The following is a 24,755-nucleotide window of genomic DNA, read 5'->3' as shown; positions in this document are numbered from 1 at the left end:
TTTCCTAAGTGCCACCACCCAAGCTCAGGCTGTGGGTTTTTTGTTTGTTTGTATTTTGTTTTCTTTAAGGAAGTGCATTTCAATATCGACAAGTGAGACTCAAAGTTCTTGGAGCCCCAACTTGCTGGTACTTTGTCCCCTCTGTCCTTCAGTCCCTGTCTCACTCACTCGCTCGCTCGCTCGCTCGCTGCTAGCTAAGCTGTGACAGCACCTGGCACTCTCTCCCTCTGCTCCCATTGGGAACCTCTAGCCTACAGTGCACTATCTCCTCCTGCTACGGTCACTACTGTGCTCATCAGAGACTCTCTTTACTTCCTTGGCTCTTCTGCATCTCCCCGTTCGTCATCCATAAGAAGGCTCAACAGTAATCCCACACATGTGTGGTACCCATGAAGTTGAATGGACACATGTAAAGCCCTTGGCTCACAGCGAATACTGAAGCAGCACATTTTTGTATTATTAGCACAAAAGGCCACCTTTTATTTATTTATCTATTTATTTTGAAATTTCCCCTCTTCCCTCTTTAAATTTATTTTTCCTTTTCGAGACAGGGTTTCTCAGTGTAACAGCTCTGGCTGTCCTGGAACTCTCTGTAGACCAGGCTTGCCTTAGAAGCTCACAGAAACAGGCTGGCCTTGATTAAAGACGTATGTCACCATGCCTGTCTGCCCTTTCTTTTTCTTAAAACACACTGCAAAACAGAAATGTGTTTTCTCAATGAGCCAGAGAGAGGGAAGCCACAAAGCTTTCACAGGGAAGGCTAGGCAGAGGAAGGGTGGTCTTTCCCCCACGTAGCCAGCTCTTCTGGTTTCTTTGCAATTTTGACTTCCTGTGGCCTTACAGGACTGCCCAGAGTCTCCGGAGGGTTGGGCAGTAATGTTTGTGGGCTACCCCCAGCTGTACCTGGCAGTGTCAGCTCAGAGCCGTCTCTGGGTGGTAGTAGGTGAGTTCAGGTATCTCTCTTACATGTTCTAGAAGGTTGAATGAGGGAGTAAGTCCAGACTCAGTTGTGTTTATCACTACCATATCTCCTCTTTGAGATCCAAACTGTGGGCAAGAGATAGATTCTAGGTTTATCTCATTGTTGCTCAGCAGTTTGCAGATTCTTCTCTCTTTAAAGAATTCCACACATGTTTTTACAATGTGCCCTTTCATCCAAGCTTCAGATGTGCAGCCGTTGGGGAATTTGTCTTAAATAATATGACTATATTCTTTTACCTCTAGGAAAAGAGGTTATCACAGCAAACCGGTTGGAAAGTGTTGAGTGTTTGACTTTTGACTGGATCTCAAGGAATCTTTACTGGACAGATGGAGGACTAAAGAGTGTCACTGTCCTGAGGCTGGCTGATAAGTCCCGACGACAGATAATCAGCAACTTAAACAACCCTCGTTCCATTGTGGTGCATCCGACCGCTGGGTATGTGAGAGTTTGCAACTGCTGAATGCCTCTGGTGTGCTGCCCTGGGGACCGGACTGCTGAACTCACCTTCAGTTTTTTCTCTTTGACATGAGCTTAAGGGAACACCTTATCTCCTTCTAAATTAAGTTTTACCTTTCTCTGAAGTATGGTTTTCCTATAGTTACCTTAGGAAGGAAAAAAAAAATGTAGCAGAGCTATGAAGAAAGGATCCAATTCTTGCCTCGTTTAGTGTATTGATATGAGGTTTTAGCAGGGGTGGGGGTGGGGAGATTGGGCACTAACCATCGAGTCGTTTTCAGTTTAAGAACTTTTCAAATCCCACTTTCATGTACCATTAGAACTGGGTCAGGTAGGAGGAAACAGAACAGTCCACAGTGTTCTTTTTTTACTTGAATATGTTCAGTAGCTTATTCAGAACAAGCCCGAGGTACTCACTTATATTTTAATGGATGATAAGAAAAACTCAGATGATAAGAAAAACTTGTGACTCACTAAGCCGGGTTCCCTCACCTGGGGGTTGGGAAACCCCCCCCCCCCCCCCATTTCTCATTTAGTCACAAACTGGCTTATGAAGGAGGCTTGCATGATCTACTACTGAGATGCTGAATCTGAGGCTAGGTGAGGTATAGTGACTTGGGAAGGGCTCACACTGTTGAGCCAAATCTGTAGGTAAAAGTCTGGACCTGCTCAGACACAAAGCTTGTTATTTGTTTCCTTGTCTCTTCTCTTCTCTTCTCTTCTCTTCTCTTCTCTTCTCTTCTCTTCTCTTCTCTTCTCTTCTCTTCTCCTCTCCTCTCCTCTCCTCTCCTCTCCTCTCCTCTCTCCCCTCCCTTCCTCTTCCTCTTCTTCTTCCTCCTCTCCTCTCCTCTCCTCTCCTCTCCTCTCCTCTCCTCTCCTCTCCTCTCCTCTCCTCTCCTCTCCTCTCTCCCCTCCCTTCCTCTTCCTCTTCTTCTTCCTCCTCTCCTCTCTCCCCTCCCCTCTCCTCTCCCCCCTCCCCTCCCTTCCTCTTCCTCTTCCTCCTCTCCTCTCCTCTTCCTCCTTTTTTTTTTTTTTTTTTTGGTTCTTTTTTTCGGAGCTGGGGACCGAACCCAGGGCCTTGTGCTTCCTAGGTAAGCGCTCTACCACTGAACTAAATCCCCAGCCCCCCTCTTCCTCCTTCTCTTCTCTTCTCTTCCCTTCTCTCCTCTCCTCTCCTCTCCTCTCCTCTCCTCTCCTCTCTACCCTCCCCTCCCTTCCTCTTCCTCCTCTCCTCTGCTCTCCTCTCCTCTCTCCCCTCCCTTCCTCTTCCTCTTCCTCCTCTCCTCTCCTCTCTCCCCTCCCCTCCCTTCCTCTTCCTCCTCTCCTCTGCTCTCCTCTCCTCTCTCCCCTCCCTTCCTCTTCCTTTTCCTCCTCTCCTCTCCTCTCCTCTCCTCTCCTCTCCTCTCCTCTCCTCTCCTCTCCCTCCTTCTCTTCTCTTCCCTTTTCTTCTTTCTTTCTTTCTTTCTTTCTTTCTTGTTAAAAGCTGGATTTTCTCTATATTTTTAGCTTTTTCTTTGAAAACCTTATTCATCTACACAGTTAAATGGTTGATTTTTCTAATGAATTTATAGCAATCTGAATCTTTAGTTTTGAAAGGCTGTTGCATTCTTTCCTTTTTATGTGAAATGACGTGACGCCATCATAGTTTAGAAAGTTATACTTGGGAATGGTTTTGATTTCTAGGGATTATATGAAAGAGAAAACTAAGTAGAGGACATACAAATGGTATGTGACTTTAATCCTAGCAGCTGGGAGGCAGAGGTAGGCTGATCTCTGTGAGTTCTGGCAGCATGGTTTACATAGTGAGTTCCAGGACAGCCAGGGTTATATAGTAAGAGACCCTGGTTCAAAACAAAAACTAATACCACCCCCTCCAAAAGAAATACAAAACAAAGAAGAGAAAAAGATGTTGTTTAGAGTTAGATTAATGAGTGTGTTCAGAGTTAGATTAACGTGTGTGTTTGTGTTTATTTGTTGTATGTGTCTGTAGGCGAGAATGCCTGAGAATAATCTAGAGGCCAGAAGATGGTGTCTGGGACTTGAACTTCAGATCCCATAGCAAGTGCTCTTACTCACTGAAACATCTCTGGAACCACTGAGATAATTTTCCGTAAAGTTAGAAATTCCTTATAGAAGAATAAATAGAGAATGGACTGGTGGGTTCTGAATGTTTAACCCCGATGTAAAGAAAATAAATGTGATTTCTTATTCACGAAGTCTTCACTATGTAACCTGAAGCAGGTCACTATTATCTGGTGTTGGTGTTACAGTGTCGATGGCAGAGGCAAGAGAAACATAAGTTGAATGCCAGCTTGGCTACATAGGTGGACATAAACCCAGGAAACTCTGTTTTGTTTTATTTTATTTATTTATTTATTTTTTTGAGGCAGGATCTCTCTACGTAGCTCTTAGCTCTGCCTGTCGTGGAACTCACTATGTAGACCAGGCTGGCCTTGAACTCACAGTAGTGCTGGCTGTCTTGGAACTCACTATTGAACTCAGGGTGACATACATCTCCCAAGTGTTGGGAAATAAAGGTGTCACTATTATGTGGGGTGACAAGTTTTATAACCTGTAGTCTAGTTATTCTTTCTCCCAGATGCCCATTTTAATATCTTATAATTGTGACTATGATTACATATTTATAATTTAAATGGTAACTTAGAATTAAGTATGCCAAACCAGATAGCATACATGGAGAGTAAAGTCAATTGTAGCTCTTTTTAAGTGATCAGTTTGTTCCAATATTGTCCTCCTTGACTTGCTCCCACTTTCTAGGTATATGTTCCTGAGTGATTGGTTCCGTCCTGCAAAAATTATGAGAGCATGGAGCGATGGTTCTCACCTAATGCCCATAGTCAATACTAGTCTGGGGTGGCCCAATGGCTTGGCCATCGATTGGAGGTGAGTAGATACCATATGAATTTTAACCACTGTAGAGGTGGAGAAGGTATACTGAACACTGGTTCCAATATACTGGACACATGGTGGTGTGTTGGAGTACGGAAATGGATCCCACATGTTTCTGAGACTTTTTGATCTCTGGAATAATAATGGATCATGGTCATTATTATTCTAGGTCATGGATAATGGGTACTGAATGATCTAGAATACAAACACAACTGGCCAGCTGCTGGTGGGATGAAAACCAATGCACTCATAAGTATTCTGAGGAAACTTCTAGAAACAGTAGAATGACAGGGCCAAGATGGATGAAATTCATGTAGAAGTTGGATAGAGATCTGATGAAATGTAGCAAGCTTGTGTTTAATCTTAAGACACCTTAAGGATAGTAATTAATCAACATGTGAATTAGTTAATGAATACTGAATCAATCGACTAGTGTATGTTTGTTTATACATGCTTTGGGGGTTCTCAGGAATTAATCTATCTAGGAAGAAGATCAATGAGCTTGTAAATACATGTTATTAAAGCAAGTTATGGGTGAAAAAGGGCAGAAGAGTGTGTTCAGTCTTTTAAATATTAACATCAATATTCTTGTCTATTTCTCAAGGAGAAAAACACATTTCCTCACCCAAAGATTTCAAGCTTACTGTGTCTGTGAGAAGCATATAATGTAGAATTTTAACATACATATTTGACTTTCATATGAAAGTTGACTGCCAGTGTCCTCACTCATGTCTTGGTATAGATAACATGTCTTCTTCTTTTTTCAGTGCTTCACGATTGTACTGGGTAGATGCCTTTTTTGATAAGATTGAACACAGCACCCTTGATGGTTTAGATAGAAAAAGGCTGGGCCATGTAGACCAGATGACTCATCCATTTGGACTCACCGTTTTTAAAGGTAGGCTTTGAAGCAATAAAAGGTATATTTTGCCACAAAACTCTATCCCCATCCCAAAATATGACACATGAGGAACAGAAACACATGATTTTTTTCATTTGTATTTCTATACAATTTTTATATTGCTAGTAAAGATATCTGAGAGGTGGAATTGTGGGAAATGATAGAGACCATGGTCATTGCCAAACTTTGGCCTACTTCTCTCAACTGCCTTCTTCAGTGGAGACATGTTTCTGTGACTTGGGTTGTTCAGAATGGGTATCTATATCCATCCATCATCTATCCATCCACCTGTCCGTCCATCCATTCATCTATCCATCCACCTGTCCATCCATCCATCCATCCATCCATCCATCCATCCATCCATCCATCCAGTGAGCCAGGATGTGGGAGACTGAATCAGGAGGATCACCATGAGAGTGGCCTGGGCCACATATTTAAGTCATGTGTCACTTGTATGATAAGACCATGCAGGATAAAACAACCAACTTGTTTGTTCCTGAAACAGGGCTCTTGTGTGTAGCTTGTGAATTACACACAAGTGCTCACCCAAACTGTCTGGTAGTGTGTTCCTGTTATCCCAGCACTTGGAAGGCAGGAGACTCATGAGGCCAGCTTGGGCTGCAGAGCAAGATCACAGCCAACTCAACTGAATGAACCGAATAGTGAGACCTTGTTATCCAAACAAATAAATGGGCAAGCGAAGTATACCATAATTTGTCTAGTGTGAGGGGTGACAACTTTGTAGAGAGCTACCAGAAGCCCTAATAAACTAGTTGTGTTCCTGTTGGAACCCCCTAGTCGAACACTTAGCATAGTGCTTTAAGCAGCTAGAGTGGGTAGTCATACTGAAGAGTCCATCCTGCTGACTGTCTGTGGAGTGTGTGGTATTTAAAAAATATTTAAAAAATGCTTTGAGAGTTTTGATGAGATGAGTCAGTTATAAACAGTCATCCCTCCCGTTTTTCCTCCCCCTCTCAAATATTGTCTGTCATGCTCATGCTGTTTGCTAGCCATAGGAACATTTTTTAAATGTTAATGTTTCCCTGCTATATGGTGGGACGTTTGGATATCTTTTGGTTTTATCAGGATGGAAACTATTGAGTGCATTCCTGTGAGAAAATACTATATCCCAAAATGTTAGTTTCAGTCAATTCTTACTTTTGTTATGAGTCTCTTACCTCTGTCTTTTTCTTGGAAGACAGGGTCTCTCTATAGAACCCAAGCTCATTCAAACCCATGAGCTTCCTTCCTCAGTCTCAGAAATCTATGAGTGCTACCATGCCTCGCTGGCTTCACTGTGAATTTGGTACAGAGTGCTCTTTTATTTCACAATACTATGCAAGTCATTAATCTTTTACTGAAAGACCAGCTAGGTTTTCTTGACTGCATACTGCGCAGGACTCTTTGATTTGACTCTTCATCTATTCCAATACAATGAGACACTGTTCTGAATGGCAGAACTGAAATCTTCAATCAAGGGAGATAGGATTTAGTGTGGGCCACAAAGGAGGAAACTTGATTTCATAACATGGGTGGCATTGTTAGCATTCATTCTTATTTGCATTATTTAGTTATGGTGTTTATTTACACAGAATTTATTGATGAAATCTAAATTATTAGAATCATATGTAAGTTTGCACAATTGTTATTTTTACGCAAATACAACTTTAAAAAAAAATGAGATCAGGCTGGAGAGATGGCTCAGTGGTTAAGAGCACCCAACTACTCTTCTAAAGGTCCTGAGTTCAATTCCCAGCAACCACATGGTGGCTCACAACCATCTGTAAAGAGATCTGATTCCCCCTTCTGGTGTATGTGAAGACAGCTACAGTGTACTTACATATAATAAATGAAAAAAATGAGATCTGTACTTTTCCCTATTAAAAGCTTCTTGTTCTTTTCCCCCTCCCCTCCTCCCCTCCTCCCCCTCCCTCCTCCCCTCCTCCCCTCTCCTCTCCTTCTCCTCCCTTGTGTTGCCCTGGCTGTCCTAGAACTCACTCTTTAATCTAGGTTGGCTTCAAATTCAGAGATATACCTTGCCCCTGCCTCCTTAGTGCTGGGATTAAAGACATGGGCCACCATGCAAAAGCTTCTTATTAAAATTGGATCTAAAAAATAGTAGAAATTCTCCCTGGAGGCTAAAGGAAGCTGCACTCTGAACTGGCCTTAGAGATGATGGGCTCTGTTTCCTTTAAAAAACAAAACAAAACAAAACAAAACAAAACAAAACAAAACAAAACAATTAAGTGGGGCTGGAGAGATGGCTCAGAGGTTATGAGCACTGACTGCTTTTCCAGAGGTCCTGAGTTCAATTCCCAGCAACCACATGGTGGCTCACAACCATCTGTAGTGGGATCTGATGCCCTCTTCTGGTGTGTCCGAAGACAGTTACAGTGTACTCATAAAATAAATTAAAAAAAAATTAAGTGTTTTGACTGGTGATAAGAACTCAACTTCTAAGATTCCTTTTCATGTTTATTTTTACCTATGGAGGTTTAAGCCTAGTTTCTACTAAATATCATGATGTATCTGCCTCAACCTGAGCCATGATGTCAATAAAATATGGACTTCCAAAGAGCAAATGGTTACAGGTAGATGACAGATGGGCTCTTGTAAGCCTATCGAATTTCCTTGAACTGTGACTGAAATGCTAATCACATCACTCTCTTTTCCTCCCTAGATAATGTGTTCATAACAGACTGGAGACTGGGTGCTATTATTCGAGTGAGGAAATCAGATGGTGGTGATATGACAGTTATTCGAAGAGGCATCAGCAGCGTAATGCACGTGAAAGCCTACGATGCTGACCTCCAGACTGGTGAGGGCTTTGATAGTGTTCTCCATACCTGTGAGTTACCTATGACTTGGTGGTTCCTTTCTCTTTAACTGTGTCTTCAACATAGTCCCCGATAGTGCTCCATTCCTGTCAGCCGTGTATTCTCGTCAGCAGGACTCTTGTTTCTTGGAGATACATACCTTCGAACTGTACTTAAACTGAATGCTGTCTTTGGGCTGACTCCTAACTTTGTAGCGTTGGCTCTGGAATGTTCTTTTGTTTTTGTTTTTAATGTTTCCCTGCACAAGTCAAAGTTTGGGTCGAGTCGTTTCTGCATTTTCAGGGTCTAACTACTGCAGTCAGACCACCCACGCCAACGGTGACTGCAGCCACTTCTGCTTCCCGGTCCCGAACTTCCAGCGGGTGTGTGGCTGTCCCTATGGAATGAAACTTCAGAGGGATCAAATGACTTGTGAGGGAGACCCAGCCCGAGAGCCACCCACACAGCAGTGTGGCTCCCTCTCCTTTCCCTGCAACAATGGCAAGTGTGTGCCCAGTTTCTTCCGCTGTGATGGAGTGGACGATTGCCATGACAACAGTGATGAGCATCAGTGCGGGGTGTTTAGTAAGTATGTGGGCTGGAGTTTTGGGGAGGTGAATAGAACTGAAGAGTGGCCAATAATAAGAGTGTGGGCTGTGAGCATGGGAAAATACCACTGAGGTATTCTTTTAGACTATAAGATTCATAACACATACTCCAAAGACTTATAACAAGTTAAGCAATACATATAATTCACAGGGAATGTTATAGATGCATTAGACTCTTATTGGCAATTCTTTTGACAATAGCTCTTTGGACCAATATAGTCAGTTCATTCTTTAAAAAGTCAGGGCTGAGGGTAGGGCTCAGTCACAGTGACACTGCTTAGCATGAGCAGGACCCTGGGTTTGATCAGCAGCAATGGTGAGAATGATAGTATTCCAGAATAGGTCCTTGCAACTGTAGCCTTTGAAAACATCGTGTCCTGTGCGTGTTTTATCCCCCCCCCACCCTCCTGAAATGAATTGAAGTGGGATGGATCTCTAATTCTACACTCTTCTGATGGTATTCTAGTCTATGAAGTTTCGGTCTTCATGATTGCCATTGCAGAAGGTCCAGATATCTCATTTAAAAAAATTGAAGATATTGAGATCTTTAGAAGCAGCTATTAAAATGAGGCCAGTAGTAGAAATAACCTGTGATTTTAGAGTGAGAGAAGAGTTATTTGAAAAGTTCTACATTTTCCTAAGATTGTCATAGGAGGGAGGGTAAAATGAGCCCAGGACTATACCAACTAGAGCTGTGGGAAGATTTTCATATCTTTCAAAGTCTAATTTAAGATAATTATATAAGAATCATAGTTTTCTTTTGATGGCTAAGAGAGGATATGTGTGTGTGTATAACAACATGCACATATATGTGTATATATATGTGTATATGTGTATATATACACATATACATCTATACATATAACAATGTGCACATATTTTGCTTGGTACTTACCAAACCTAAACCATTCTCACTTCTTACTTTGTGTAATAGTGTATTGAAAGGTGAGAAGAACTTTGTTTCCACAGGAAGAACCTCATAAAAGTGTTTAGAACCAAACATTTTCATGACCACCCGTGGCTCTTTGTAGATAATACTTGCTCACCTTCGGCTTTCGCCTGCGTCCGCGGTGGACAGTGCATCCCTGGCCAGTGGCACTGTGACAGACAGAATGACTGTTTAGATGGCAGTGATGAGCAAAACTGCCCCACACATGCCACGTCGTCCACTTGCCCGTCCACCTCCTTCACCTGCGACAATCACGTGTGCATCCCAAAAGACTGGGTCTGTGACACAGACAATGATTGCTCGGATGGCTCGGATGAAAAGAACTGCCGTGAGTGTCGAGCTGATTTCTCTGGGTTGGTTAGCCTTGCAGGTTTGAATAACCTCTGAGCTCTTTCCTAAGGCTCTTACAATTCTATCCTTGTCATCCTCTGGATGTCGGCAGTCTGATACATGTCGACTGCTGCTCCTAAAGGCACTGAGCTTTATGGAGGCACAACACAGCTGTCAGAGACACCCAGATAGAAACTAAAAACAGAAGAAAAGGATCAAAGGACCTGAGCTGGCTGTAGAGGTCACCTCTGTGGTCTCCATGCATGGCTGCAGTAAAGGAAGGGGAGGGCTGAGAATAATCAGCGGAGAATGACATCAGTCTTTGGCTGTCAGATGCATGCGTGCTCATGCGTGTTTACTCATGAGCATATACTCATGCCCTCCAGCATCCATTTATGGTCATGCAAACATACATCACACATGTGTACATGTTTTTTTTCAAAAAGCTTTCAGTGAAAAAAATTTACCTAGTACCTTGTAAGCATTCAGACATCTGGCGGTTTGTTTTTCTTTTGTCTTTTCATTTACTACAGAATAAGGACACGGTCTCTCTCTCTCTCTCTCTCTCTCTCTCTCTCTCTCTCTCTCTCTCTGGTTCTTATTCTTTAGCAATGTGATTGGTAGCACTAGTTTAATATGGAGCAGAGTCCTCTGGACTAAATTCTTCTACTGGCTGCAGGTCTAGGCAATTTATTTTCCTTCCGGGGGAGAAGAGCCCTTTTACTATTTGCAATCTAGCGGTGTGCGATTTTCAGTGACTTTATGGAGGGGATAGGCAGCCTGCACGCAGCTCCAGCGTTGGTGCTTCTCAGCATGCGGTGAGCTGACCATGTCACTCAGATTTGGTAGTGTCACGTAATCATGGGATACAGCCCCAGGCTGTACACTTGCTGCTTCCTTGACGAATGGCTTCCGTGTCCAAAGATTTAATTCCAAATCCTCATTTTGGGTTCTCCCACTGCGCTGCTTTGGTGTGGCTGTTGATCTGAAGGAGTCTAAACACATGGGCCTGAGGCAAGTCCCGTAACAGAAAATAAACTTGGCTTTGCTTTTGTCTGTCGCTAGAAGCTTCAGGGACCTGCCAGCCTACACAGTTTCGGTGCCCTGACCACCGATGCATCAGCCCGCTGTATGTCTGTGATGGGGACAAGGACTGCGCGGATGGGTCTGATGAGGCGGGCTGTGGTAAGTGGATGGCCCCGCTTTTTCCTTACTGCGTGCTCCGTTTGTCTTGGAGTTAATGCGATGCACTTTTCTCCCTCATTTTCAGTGTTAAACTGTACGAGTGCCCAGTTCAAATGTGCCGATGGGAGTTCTTGCATTAACAGCAGGTACCGCTGCGATGGGGTTTACGACTGCAGGGACAACTCTGACGAGGCAGGCTGCCGTAAGTGTCACATACATAGTGTTCTTCAGACAAAGGGATCCCTTATTTTAGCGTTGGACCTTACCGTATAGTTTTTAAATTCAAACAAACTGGAGGAAGGCATAAAGCCCAGAGTGTTCCTAAGAGAATGAGGTATTGACATGAGTTTATTACCTGGGTAATATCATCATATAATGATTTCTAGTTGGGCAGCTAATGTTATATAAATGGACATGTCAAATAGTTAATCCCTTAGACAGTTTTCTTGGTTTCACCTTCCAAGGACATCCAACAATGTGTTTTTTTTTTTTTAAATTACATATATTTGCTAGTGTGTATTTGCGTGCACACATGTGAATGTACACACATGTCACAGCACATATATGGAAGTCAGAAGACAACTTGGGGGAGTCAGTTCTTTTTACCCATCATGTGATTTTTAGGCCTTGAATCATTTTGCCAGCCCAGTCCGGATGCAGTTTCATTGAAATCACAATTGGGAAGCCAAATTGTGGACTAGAAATGGTATAGGCCTGAATGGGATCTGCTCATTCATTCAGGCTGTAGATATGTCCGTAGAGAGATTATGAAAGGGCTATGATAGCTTTAGACATGACTTAAACTTCTATTAAGGGTTAGAAAGCAAACGAACTCCCAAGATCTAAGGAGAGCTCATGAAAGTCTGATGAACTGTTCTGTTATATTCCCAGATTAGGGACCTGTTTTCATTTGCTTGAACAGTGACGTTTTAGACAATCCCAAGGAACAAGAAAGGAAGTCCGTAAATTCATTGACAGAGGGGGGAAAAAAAAAAGAAACAGGATGAATTCCTGACTTGTGCTTTCATACAAGAATGCAGTTTGTCATTGGATCCACCATTCATCTCCCATAAATATTTCCGTGTACCACACTGTTCGGGAACATTTGACATCATTTAGCCTTTACTATTGTTTCATTGTAATCGTTATTATAAGCCTACTGTTTGTCTAGAACAAACCCCTGAATCTATATCATAAAAAGGATCATAAATTCAATCACAAGTGCATTACACATGTGCCTTTGCTCCCTCCAGCCACCAGGCCTCCCGGCATGTGCCACCTGGATGAGTTCCAGTGCCAAGGAGACGGTACATGCATCCCTAACACCTGGGAGTGTGACGGGCATCCAGACTGTATCCACGGGTCCGACGAGCACACTGGCTGTGTTCCTAAGACCTGCTCGCCGACTCATTTCCTCTGTGACAATGGAAACTGCATCTACAAAGCGTGGATCTGTGATGGGGACAATGATTGTAGGGATATGAGTGATGAGAAGGACTGTCCTACCCAGCCTTTTCACTGTCCTAGCACGCAGTGGCAGTGCCCGGGCTACAGCACCTGTATCAATCTGAGTGCCCTGTGTGACGGCGTCTTTGACTGTCCGAATGGGACTGACGAGTCCCCACTTTGCAGTAAGTTCCCCGATCACAGTTTGCTGGACACAAATTTATTCTGAACAGTAGATAGCTGTTCCCCACCACTGTCACAGCTCCCGTGTAGTATATTGGGAAGGGGATCCTCTTGTCACTTTACATCCCCGTAGGAGTAACAATAAATTCCAATAAATGGTGACTGCATAACACTTCTCATTAATTTCTTTTTTACTTGTGTCTGGTGTCTCTTCTCTTTATGTCACTATCCAGGACATCACGCCATCAAATTAAATGTAGCTCTCTCCAGGAGTAACATGTCCATAAACTTTCCTAACTTGAAGATTTTCTAATTTTAACCGGAACTTGTTATCAAACCAATGAAGCCTGGGGGGGTTGTGTTTGCAGTGATTAAAATGCTCTGATTGGCATGTAATCCTAATTACTGTCCTTTCTCTCTTCCCTCTTTAATTAACGCTCTCTCTCAGATGAACCACAGCAAGGTATGACTGTGAACATCCTAGACCTTTATGATTTCACGTGACACGTGTATGTCGACACTGTACTAATTACTGTGACTTCCCCTTCTAGTGCATGTCCCCTGTGTGACTCTTTATCCATAAGTTACTGTGCTCCTGGGAATGGGAAGTATTTTTAGACCCAGTATATGATGTGGCTCTGGGCTGCTCCAGCCGTTGCCACACTGACCCTAAGAGTAAGGTGTGTTAGCAAATTGTGTCCTCTCCACTCGGTCGCTTACAGCTTTTTCTGCGAAACATCTCTACTTAGGCTGGAGAATTCCAGAGGGAGCATGTTAAATTTCTCTGCTCCATCAGTGACAGTTAGGTTTCTGGATGCCAGCGTTATTTTTTTCAAGGTTCTCTCACAGCCATAAACGGAACTATACTGGAGGGTGGCTCTAAGGCATACTATAGCCTCAAGCAAGTCAGAGAAGACACTATGTAGATCACCGAAGAGATTGGGGCTCTTGATTAACTCTCTTTAAAGTTGGCATGAAACTACATTGGAGTGAGTCGAAAAATCAAGGATGTCTGACTTTCCTCCCCGTGACTCTTTCTTCTAGATCAAGACAGCTGCTCCCATTTTAATGGTGGCTGTACTCATCAGTGCATGCAAGGGCCCTTCGGAGCCACATGCCTATGCCCATTAGGATACCAACTTGCCAATGATACCAAGACCTGTGAAGATATCAATGAGTGCGATATTCCAGGCTTCTGCAGCCAGCACTGCGTCAACATGAGAGGTTCCTTCCGGTGCGCTTGTGATCCAGAATATACGCTGGAAAGTGATGGGCGGACTTGCAAAGTCACAGGTAATAATTGAGCTTAATGGGGAACTAACTCCAGAAAATTTAATAGGCTCTATCAGAGTGTAAGCCTTTGGTAAGATCGATTATTCGTCAGCCCGACTAGAGAGCTGATTTAATGCCTTTTGACCCATATGAAAGTGAATATACCGGATATCAGAATATTGACTCAGCTGCTTTCAAAGTGATTCAACAGCAGAGGACTTAAAAGTTCCTTTATTGCAGGATGCAGTGGCATATGCCTGCTATCCCAGCATTTGGGAGGTAGGATCAGGTCAGCATGGGCTTCATAGTGAGTTCGAGGCCAACCTGGACTACACGAGGCTTTGCTTCAAAAATACCAATGTCAAACAAGGAACCTTTCTTTTCAAGAAGGCTGGGTGAAAACAGTCTAAGGACAGACTGATTCTTACTATCTGAAGTTCTCATTCAAGGTCTAACAAATTTGCTTTAGTCTTTTCTTTCCCTTAGAAAGTAGGCTAGGGAAAGAAACTTCCTTTTGAGGAAGGAGATCCATCACTTCTGCGGATACACAATTGGTCAGAACTCAGTCATTTGATTACAGCAGCTTCAGTGAAGGCAGAGACTGGTCTCTATCTGAGTAGCCTTAGGCCAACCTAAATGTAGTGTGGCTTAATACTAAACCGACAAGGGGGAAAGGAATATTAGTAGACAGAACTCTTCTGCTACACCTAATGGTTTGAAACTTGAAACCAAGCCTACGGTCTGCTAAGATAGAAAGCAAGTTGAGACAATAAAAGCAGCTCAAGGATCAGTGTGTGAACAGCTCACTCCAGACTGGAACATAGATGCCCACTGCAATAATCTGAGAAAGAGAGCTTTTCCAGAACATAACTATTTTACATGCTATTATCAATGAACAAACAAGGTTCTCCTGATCCTGCTTAGCGTCTGATGAGATCAGGGATGTTCAGGATGATATGGCTGTAGACAAAGTAATTCTTGTGGTCTTACTCTCCCATTTCTCTAGTTTGGTACCACGCACTGGATGCTGATGAGACTCTTTAATTGTATTTTTTTCTTTCAGATTCATTGACAGTTTCTTTTTCTTTTTCTTTTTCCATTTCCAACACAGGATCTGAAAATCCGTTGTTAGTTGTAGCAAGTCGTGACAAAATCATTGTGGACAACATCACTGCCCACACGCACAATCTCTACTCGTTGGTCCAGGATGTTTCTTTTGTGGTTGCTCTTGATTTTGATTCAGTCACTGGTCGTGTCTTCTGGAGTGACTTACTGCAGGGTAAAACCTGGAGTGTCTTTCAAAACGGAACAGACAAGAGAGTGGTAAGTGCTCTTCTCTATCTGTAGCCCTTCTATATCTGCTGTTGTTGCTCACAAAGAGGAGGTCCTGCTGCCCCTCGTCCCGGGCAGCACAACATATTCAAGAGGTCTGTATGTTTCTGACTTCAATCCTGTGTGTGTGTGTGTGTGTGTGTGTGTGTGTGTGTGTGTGCTTGTGTGTGGTTGGTGTGTGTGTGTGTGTGTGTGTGTGTGTGTGTGCACATGTGTGTGTGCGTGTACTCTCCAAGGCCTTCCATGATTCTGAATTCTATGCCACATGATGCAGATCCTTTTGAATCTTTCGTAAGTCAGAGCAAGAGAGTCAAGGAGTTGCTTTACCAAGCTTTAATTGACTTAAACTTTTCAACCCATCTCCCTGAGTTTGTTTGATTAATTATTTTTTATTTTATTTTATGTATCTGAGCGCATGTCATGTGTGTGTGGTTTCTAGTAGAGGCCAGAAGATGATGTCTGATCAATCCCCAGTCATGAGCTGCCCTGTGGGTGCCAAGAGACAATCTTGGGTCCTCTGCAAGAGCAACAAGTACTTTTAATCACTGAGCCATCTCTTCAGGGCCCTAAGTTTGTTTCTTTATTTATCCTTAGTAGATAAATTTCTTTAGTGAACACTGTAAGTAGCTACACATTGGTAAAGCTCTTTAGCAAGTTTAGAAGCTTTTAAAATCAAAACGAAACCTGCAGATACAGCTGTCTCACGTTATTTAATGCTATGAATGCCTTATATATTTATCCCTAAAAACATTACCGTTGGCTTACTCATTAGCTATATTGGGAGATAAATGTTGTAAGCACAACATGTCAGATTTCTTATTCTAGACTTCCACATAATTCCCATGATTACTGTCATTTATTCCTTATAATATTCACATCTTACCCTTTCTTCTGTAGGTCCATGACAGTGGCCTCTCTGTGACAGAAATGATTGCAGTAGATTGGATTGGTCGCAACCTTTACTGGACGGACTATGCTCTTGAAACAATCGAAGTTTCTAAAATTGATGGAAGTCACAGAACAGTACTGATCAGCAAAAATGTCACAAAACCGAGGGGACTCGCGTTAGATCCCAGAATGGGGTAAGAAATACATTTGCCAGTTTAAATATGCAAGTATCGAATGTAGGGTAGGTTTCTAATTAACACTTGTAGTGATAATGTCCCGTAGATGGACCACGCTTAGCTGTGATTTTGATACAGCAAAAATGGCTGTTTCTGCTTATAGTTCATGTTATTCCCGTATGAGGCAGTGATATTTGCCTGATAGGTGTAAGAGGAAGAAAGAAATTCTTTTGTATATTTCAGGATCTTTGAAAACCTTTCCTAGATTTTAAGTAGACTCTGTAAGTTAAACTGTTTCCTATAGGATGATGAATTAAACAGTTTATGTTTAGTATGATTGTGACTTCCCTGAGTTATTACACACCAGTGACATTTATAATGAGTCTCTGAAGATGGAGAATTCAACTCACTACTTAAAACTGGTAGGGTAACAAGTTAATTGTAGATTGTTGGCATTAGGGCATGTCCACGTCATAATGTAACGCATATGCACATTATAAAGACATCCAGATGGCCTGCAGTTGCATTATGATCACAGGAACCCAGGACCCATGTGTTGCATTATATTAAGTGGGCGTTATCTTTCCTGTATGTTTCTGCTCTTTACAGTGATAATGTAATGTTTTGGTCTGACTGGGGCCATCACCCTCGCATTGAGCGAGCCAGCATGGATGGCACCATGCGCACAGTCATTGTCCAGGAAAAGATCTACTGGCCCTGTGGCTTAAGCATCGACTACCCCAACCGCCTCATCTACTTCATGGATGCCTATCTTGACTACATTGAATTCTGTGATTACGACGGACATAACCGAAGGCAGGTCATTGCTAGCGATTTGGTAAGTTTGCTATAATAATGTTCAAAGTTAAACTAAAGTGGAAATCAGTATCAAGAGAACTGAGAGCACAGATACACAATGAGATGAAAGAGAAAGAGAGAGAGAGAGGGAGGGAGGGAGAGAGAGAGAGGGAGGGAGGGAGAGAGAGAGAGAGAGGGAGGGAGGGGAGAGGAGACAGAGTCAGAGACATCTGATCAACCTTCTGTTGCTAACAAGATAATTAAGATGTTTGTCTCAGGCAGTGATATTGTACCCTGTCTGTCTTATAAAAGATTAATAAATAATGTGATTTCAGTGATCTGTCTTTTGCTTTTGTATCTTTTAAAATCACAGACTAATAAAATTGCATAAACTAAGACTCATATTTGTGAATGAAACCAGAACATTGTGTTCAACATTTTTTTTAATTCAATGGATTCTGTTTGTTTGGACAATGCAGAAATCTGTATAGTGTACCAAAGAGCTAGTTTAGTTTCTGTGACTTGAGGAAAGCCTAAGAGGAGCCTTCCTGTTTTTGGGGATAACATATACCTTCGGTATTAAAGATTGAGTGGCAGAAATAGTCCTGGAACAATTTCTGTTTTAAAAATGGATACCCAGTGCCACTCCTAGAGTAGGCACTCGTATTAGCTACTTCCTGGAGTCTCTAGTATGTAACTGGAAATCTTAAAGAATTTAAGGGAAATCTCTGGGTGTAGCCTCACTCTGGTTCTGCTCCCCAGGTTCTCCACCATCCGCACGCCCTCACTCTGTTCGAAGACTTTGTGTACTGGACTGACCGTGGTACTCGGCAGGTTATGCAGGCCAACAAGTGGCATGGGGGGAACCAGTCAGTTGTAATGTACAGCGTTCACCAACCGCTTGGAATAACTGCCATTCATCCTTCAAGGCAACCACCTTGTAAGTGACAGAAGCAGCCTGCCTGGGGTCATGTGGCCATTTCCTCTTCTGGACATGTTAGTGCACAGGCAATACATTTCCTTTTCACAGACCACAGTACCACACACTTTTTCTGGCCCCTGCATTGCTCTGTTTTTTTTTTTTTTAACTACAAGAAAATCAGTCCCTTGGAAGCGGTGACAGCATATCTATCTTCATTATGTCGTTTTATCTGTCAATCAGCTCTGTGATCTTTTTATGCTGCTAATTGGTGGGCTTCATTATGATGCTGCCACCTTGTAGGTGTTCTTCTGTGGCCAGCACAAGTCAACTTCATGCATGGGGTGTGGGTGGATGGATGATGTAAAGATTTGGCCTTGGTGGTGATCTTTTAGTTGGGAGGGAGAACACTTAAACCTTCCCATAATCTTCTCTCCTCAAATCTCTCCAGTGGTGTCTCACACTCAGAGTCTGACCCTGTTTCTTCTGTGGCTTACATTCACCACGCTGGACTACATCATGGTCCAGTGACACACCAGGCGAGTTCTTGGCTTTGACCTTTTACTTCCTTGCTTTGTCTTGAACATCTGTTTTCTGTCTCTGTTGGAATGGCTGCCTTGTGTTATTTAGGGTTCTGCTCAAATGTCACTTTCTCAGTCAGAGAAGCTGTTCTTAAATGCTCTGCCCCAAATGGCCACCATGCTGTTCTCATATCTGCTTATTCTCATGTTTGGCAATTGCCACCCCCAACGTCAACTTAGTTCTGTTTCCTTTCTACAATGTACACTGTTTGTTCTTGGTGTGTAGAATCGTGTTTGGTACCTAGCAAATGCTTACTATTTTTTTGTGAGAAAAAGAATGGATTATCTAGCATGCCATGAGTAGAAGAAATGGGATCTAGAAGCACCCCGTGAGCCTAGATGTCCACAGAGTCCTCTTTTCAAGGACTGGCACAGGCAAGGATGTGGAAAAATTGAAGATCTCTATCTAAGGAAAACTTGGATATTGCTGGATAAGCATCAAGGTTACACAAAAGACGTAGAACCTGCTTTCATTTCATGCGAGAAGATAGCTTTTAGGTTCGACCAAGAGACGTTGTATTTATATCATGAGTTCTAGATAATTCAATGACTGATCATAATCTGGTTAACCCAGGACTTTGTGAAAGCCAACCCTTCCTCTTGTGCCCCTTAGCTAAGCTAACTGCAAGCCATCTCCCCTTGCAACAACAGGAGCTCTGGGTAGGACCATGACCTTGTGCACTGCACTGTAGGCAATTTTTGCATTCAAACACGCCTTTCTTTCTTTCTCCCGCAGCCCGGAATCCATGTGCCTCTGCCTCTTGCAGCCATCTTTGCCTGCTTTCTGCACAGGCGCCTAGACATTATTCTTGTGCTTGCCCTTCAGGATGGAACCTCTCCGATGATTCTGTCAACTGTGTGAGAGGTAAGTGTGCTCTGAGGATCAAACCTGTCATAGCTTGGGAACCCAGAACCCATGTGTAACTGAAACTGAGCATGGTATTTCCTGCTTTGTTCAATGGGTATTCTGTGCGTGTGTGTGTGTGTGTGTGTGTGTATGTGTGTGTGTGTGTGTGTGTGTGTGTGTGTGATTCCATTGAGCAAATGTTACCTTCTTTGCGTGGGGTTAAACAACCTTTAACCTCATGCTCTCTTACACCTGACCTTTCTGATAATTCTGCATTTCCAGGTCCATTTCAGTTTATTTTTATTCTCATAAAAGTAGCCAGTAATGAATGAGCTGGTTCTTATGACTCTAACTTTAGTATCGCTATTATTATTGTCATCTGATATTTTAGAAATATAAGTGCTGTCTCTGTGAGAAATATTACAAGTGGCTATTTGAGCAGTTTAATCTTAGTTATCCTAACAGGTTGATTGAAGGGTATGTGGAGTATTATGTCAAGTGCTTCAGTGACTGCAAAAAGAAGAGAAATGATTCCTTCAAGAGTGTGCACTTGAAGATACCTCTTTTGAAAAATCACCCTCTATTGCTTAGAAACTTACAAAATTACTCCGAGCCTATTCCTTTCTCATTGAAGAGGAGTGAATGCATTTTGAAACTGACACAAATTACTAGAGATATTTTGAAATAAAAGGTTAATTATAACATATTTCCAAATTCAAAGCCCAAATCTACGGTAAAACTGGGTTTTCAAATGGAAAATCCATAATGGATCCAGGACATTTATGGTTCTGCAGGTGAGGTTACTTAAGATGAAGCCCCATGTAACATGTGACATTGTACAGTGATAGTTTCATGATGAAAGGTTTTAATCATTGGTAATACTTACAACAAGGACTGCCATTTTCTACTTTTCTTCAGAGATTTATTACATTACTAATCCTTGTTGACATTGTTTAATTTAGTGTGACCTTGAGTCTTTCAGAGAAGATTAATCTGGGCATAGATATTTTAAATACAAAGAAATTTTTTCATCAAACAAAGATTGTCAGCTACTTATTGGGGACTGGTACCAACCATATTACTATATGATGATGATTTTTTTTTTTTTTGGTTTTTCATTTGAAATTCTGGAAGAAAACACAAGCATCCATAAACCAATGGTGGCTATTGATGGTGTGGGAATTATAACTATCGTACGTTTGTGTGTATGTATGACTTGTGCGCTAGTGCACATGGGAACATTGCATGCTACTATGTGTGGATGAGAGGGGACTTCTCACAGAGTCAGTGGTTTCTTTCCACTGTGGGCCTGAGAATGCGAACTCAGCACTTTTACCCACTGAGACATCTCATTGAACTCGCTTTTCCTAATTTACAGTGTGAAATTAGAACAAGAAATTTCTTACATTTACTTCACACAATGACCAAACTGAGTAGATGAGCTCTAGCTACAAACTCAAATATGTTTCTGACTCAGGAGTTGTAAATGCAACCTGGGGTGCTATGTCATCATTATCTGGGGAACCTTTGAAAGTACTATGTAGTCCCTTGTATGCATTCTATCCATTCAACTACATTATTATTAACTGTGTACACACACAGACATACACACACATAGACACACACACATAGACACACTCACAGACATAGACATACACACACACAGAGACAAACACACACAGAGACAAACATACACAGAGACATACACACAAAGACATACACACACAGACATACACATACACAGACATACACACACATAGACACACACACAGAGACATACACAAAGACATACACACACAGACATACACATACACAGACACACACACACAGAGACATACACAAAGACATACACAAGCAGACATACACACACAGGCACACACACACACACACACACAGGCACACACACACACACACACACACACACAGATTGAACTTGTGGTTTCCTGCAAGCAAGACAGGAAAATTTTTGACTTAGCTACTTCTCCATCCCCTGACTACAGATATTTGGGCAATTCTTTTATTTTTATTTCAGGCTTTCTTCCTATCAAGCTTTAGATTTACAATAGTGAGAAAATTAAACACAATAGCCATTGTGCTACTTTGTGAATTAGAATCCAGTAAGGAAGGCATGTATTAACTAAATGATATCCGAGAAAGCAGGAAAGAAGTTACTGTTCACCAAGTCATCATTCACCTCCCCACCTCCCCTGCAGATTGACTCAAGGTTGTTCATTGTTAAGGTTGTGTATGGGAGGCAGAGGAACGTTGACTAATCCTGATACTTGGCCACTGTGAATGAGTAGACAGTGAGGATAACCAACTGCAGGCCTGTGGTCACTTGCGACACCTCTGTCGTGTGTTAGAGTCATTGCTGTGGTGCTGACTCTACTTTGACTGCTGTTTTCACAGGTGACCAACCTTTCTTGATGTCCGTAAGAGACAATATAATTTTTGGAATCTCCCTTGATCCTGAGGTGAAGAGCAATGATGCCATGGTCCCCATATCAGGGATACAGCATGGTTATGATGTTGAATTTGATGACTCTGAGCAATTCATCTACTGGGTTGAGAATCCGGTACGTTTTGGATGCATTCAGTGTGTACAGTCATTATTTAAGTTCCCTCAGGGAATTCCAACATGATGTTTAATGGAGCTCCTGGGGACTTTGGATTAGAATCCTTGCTTCTGGGGCAAATGTTTCTCCAGTACCCTCCTGCTTGAGACTCTTTCTTTCTTCATGGAAGCAATCTGTCACTGTGAGAAAAGTGCAAGGAGAAAGAAAGAAGGAAAGATGAGATCTTTGTGTTTGCTGTCTGTCTTGCTTATGACTTCTGAGCCATTTTAGAATGTGCTTTTAATTTTTAATTTTGAGACTCTGTACAAGAGGAATTTTTTTTCCCAAGAGGTCAGGCACTCAACTTTGCTCACTTTTTCCCAATGACTGAGGGGCATCAAGAGAACACTGGCAGCCAGCAGAGACTGTAGGGAGAGAAGAGGGGCTGGGTTGTGTCCCTGTGTCAGAGTAGCTCACCACCCTTGTTTTCTTTCCAGGGTGAAATTCACAGAGTGAAGACTGATGGCAGCAACAGGACAGTGTTTGCTCCTCTGTCCCTGCTGGGGTCTTCTTTAGGCCTGGCCTTGGACTGGGTATCAAGGAACATTTATTATACCACTCCTGCAAGTCGGTCCATTGAGGTAATGTTTACATTATTATATAGATACAAACATTGCTGTTAGATTCATGTAGGTTATATCCTCAGGCATGGTGGCTGGCTCATGCTATGATTTCAAGGCCAGGTCAGGCTACAGTGTGAGATCTTGACTCACACCCCACTCTAAAAAGTAAACTAAAAAACACCTATGAAACAAAACAGTAGCAGCAACAACTGTCACCACCACCACCACCACCACCACCACCACCACCACCACCACCACCACCACCACCACCACAAAATACCAGCAACTTTTTGGGAAATAAGAGCTTCCTTGTGAAAATAAATTAATAGAACATCCTATTGTTCTATGTTGTTTCCTACAAATTATTAAATCCACAGTGCCCTATAAATGATACTAAGAAAGCTAATGAAAATCATAGAGAAAATACTGCATCAGTTATCAACCAGGTTTATGGCTACCTCTCTTCCCAGATAAGAATCACACTATGGCTCCAATATAGTTTTTCTAACAGTGAAAGACAAAATAGAAATTCGATTCTAATTCCTCTCCTCTCTGAGATAAGCGTTCTTTATATCTCAGCTCCCAGAAGAAATTCTAGATGCAGGGTAGGATTGGAATCACATGAAGTAAACCCATACCACCAGTATTGATTTTCTCCACTCTGGGACAAGAATAACTTGTACAGGAATATTAATTCATGCTACTTTTGAAAGTGAGAAGGGTTTTACGAGAGGGGTAGTCAGTAGACCTGATCGTTGATATATAGCTGGTCAGTTGATAGCTCTTTGGTTTGTTTGAGAGTCGTATTGGCGATGAGGGAGGTGCCCAGCAGCTTGGGATAGGCCACAGTGGAGCAGTACTTCATAGTGTACAAGTTCACAGTGATATGATGGCTGGTGGTTCACAACAACTGAGACATTTACAGTAGACACAAATGCCAGTCTGTGGGATTGTCTCAAGTTAAATCAAATTGACTGGTGTGATGGGATTCTGAAGTTCCATCTGGTGCAGCCATTTTTACGTAAGCAATTGAGGGTCAGAGAAGTCAAGAAACAACTGGTTGCTTTCAATGACAGAAGTAAGTGCAGAAGCCTAGACCTTTCTGACTCCATAAGTGTCAGAAGATACTTTTCCTAATCTGAAGTTCATCAGAACAGGATGTGCTTCTGAGAATCGCCATTGCTAAATCAAAGACCCTCACAGAAAAGTGGTAATAAACACCCTCTCCTTGACTTTAAATTTCCCAAAGGTTTCGGGTAGGTGTTCAGCAGCAAGAGATAAAATGAGCAGCCCATGACACTGTGCATGCATATGTGTCCCATGACACTGTGCATGCATGTGTGTGTACCAAGTGACAAGGCCACTAGCTCTGCAGAAACCCACCTAGTTTATAACTGAGCTACCAGTGCAGCACGATACAGTGGGGAGAATCCAGGTGAGCATCTCGGTCAGCCTGGCCTTGTGTCTACTTTACTTGCATATTTCATTCATTCAGCAGATATTGGTAAGTGTTTTCTATGGATTGGGAGCCTGGTTGGTACTGGGTATTCAAAGATGAGCAAAGCACTTTTTTTAAGTAGTTTACACAGAAACCAATAATTTTGCGCCAGCATGGTAAGAGCAGCAGTAAATGTAAAATGCTATTTATCACTGTATTCAAATTGGGAGATTAACCGTCCGAGGTTGTGTCAATGTAAAGTTCTTGCCAATGCATGCATAGAAAGCAGGTAGAAGGCTGGCTTATCTGCATTGTTCCAGCACGCGTGAAGCACACTTCATTCCATGTTGAAAATAGGAGTGGGTGCTGAGGAACCTGCTTTCCACTAGGGGTAGCTGCACGCCTATTCATGGAAAACTGTGTAGCTTTAAAGTGAAGCCCACAGGTGGCTGTGTGAGAGGACTTGAGGTAGAATAAAAGCGGCTAAGGAGAAGGGACTTAATGTGACCCAAGAAGACTGTTAGGCCCAGGAAAGGTAGGAGATTGTACTGGAAAGAGGC

At 42.4% G+C, this 24,755-nt stretch overlaps 1 protein-coding gene across 1 annotated transcript in view; it reads left to right on the top strand.

Annotated features, from left to right (window-relative positions):
- Lrp2 (LDL receptor related protein 2) overlaps nt 1–24,755 on the top strand; it is a 157,388-nt gene that overhangs the window by 67,047 nt on the left and 65,586 nt on the right. Inside the window, exons 17-33 of the mRNA NM_030827.2 lie at nt 1,225–1,417; nt 4,217–4,342; nt 5,116–5,246; nt 7,930–8,067; nt 8,369–8,650; nt 9,705–9,950; nt 11,018–11,137; nt 11,223–11,339; nt 12,391–12,768; nt 13,811–14,059; nt 15,150–15,361; nt 16,268–16,452; nt 17,044–17,272; nt 17,995–18,172; nt 19,469–19,597; nt 21,989–22,155; nt 22,632–22,775. Of these exons, the coding sequence (NP_110454.2) occupies nt 1,225–1,417; nt 4,217–4,342; nt 5,116–5,246; nt 7,930–8,067; nt 8,369–8,650; nt 9,705–9,950; nt 11,018–11,137; nt 11,223–11,339; nt 12,391–12,768; nt 13,811–14,059; nt 15,150–15,361; nt 16,268–16,452; nt 17,044–17,272; nt 17,995–18,172; nt 19,469–19,597; nt 21,989–22,155; nt 22,632–22,775 (3,224 nt within the window). The remainder of the gene's footprint in view (nt 1–1,224; nt 1,418–4,216; nt 4,343–5,115; nt 5,247–7,929; nt 8,068–8,368; nt 8,651–9,704; nt 9,951–11,017; nt 11,138–11,222; nt 11,340–12,390; nt 12,769–13,810; nt 14,060–15,149; nt 15,362–16,267; nt 16,453–17,043; nt 17,273–17,994; nt 18,173–19,468; nt 19,598–21,988; nt 22,156–22,631; nt 22,776–24,755) is intronic.

Source organism: Rattus norvegicus, chromosome 3, assembly GCF_036323735.1.
Source record: "Rattus norvegicus strain BN/NHsdMcwi chromosome 3, GRCr8, whole genome shotgun sequence".
Lineage (NCBI taxonomy): Eukaryota > Metazoa > Chordata > Mammalia > Rodentia > Muridae > Rattus > Rattus norvegicus.
This window is presented reverse-complemented; position numbering and strand designations above follow the sequence as displayed.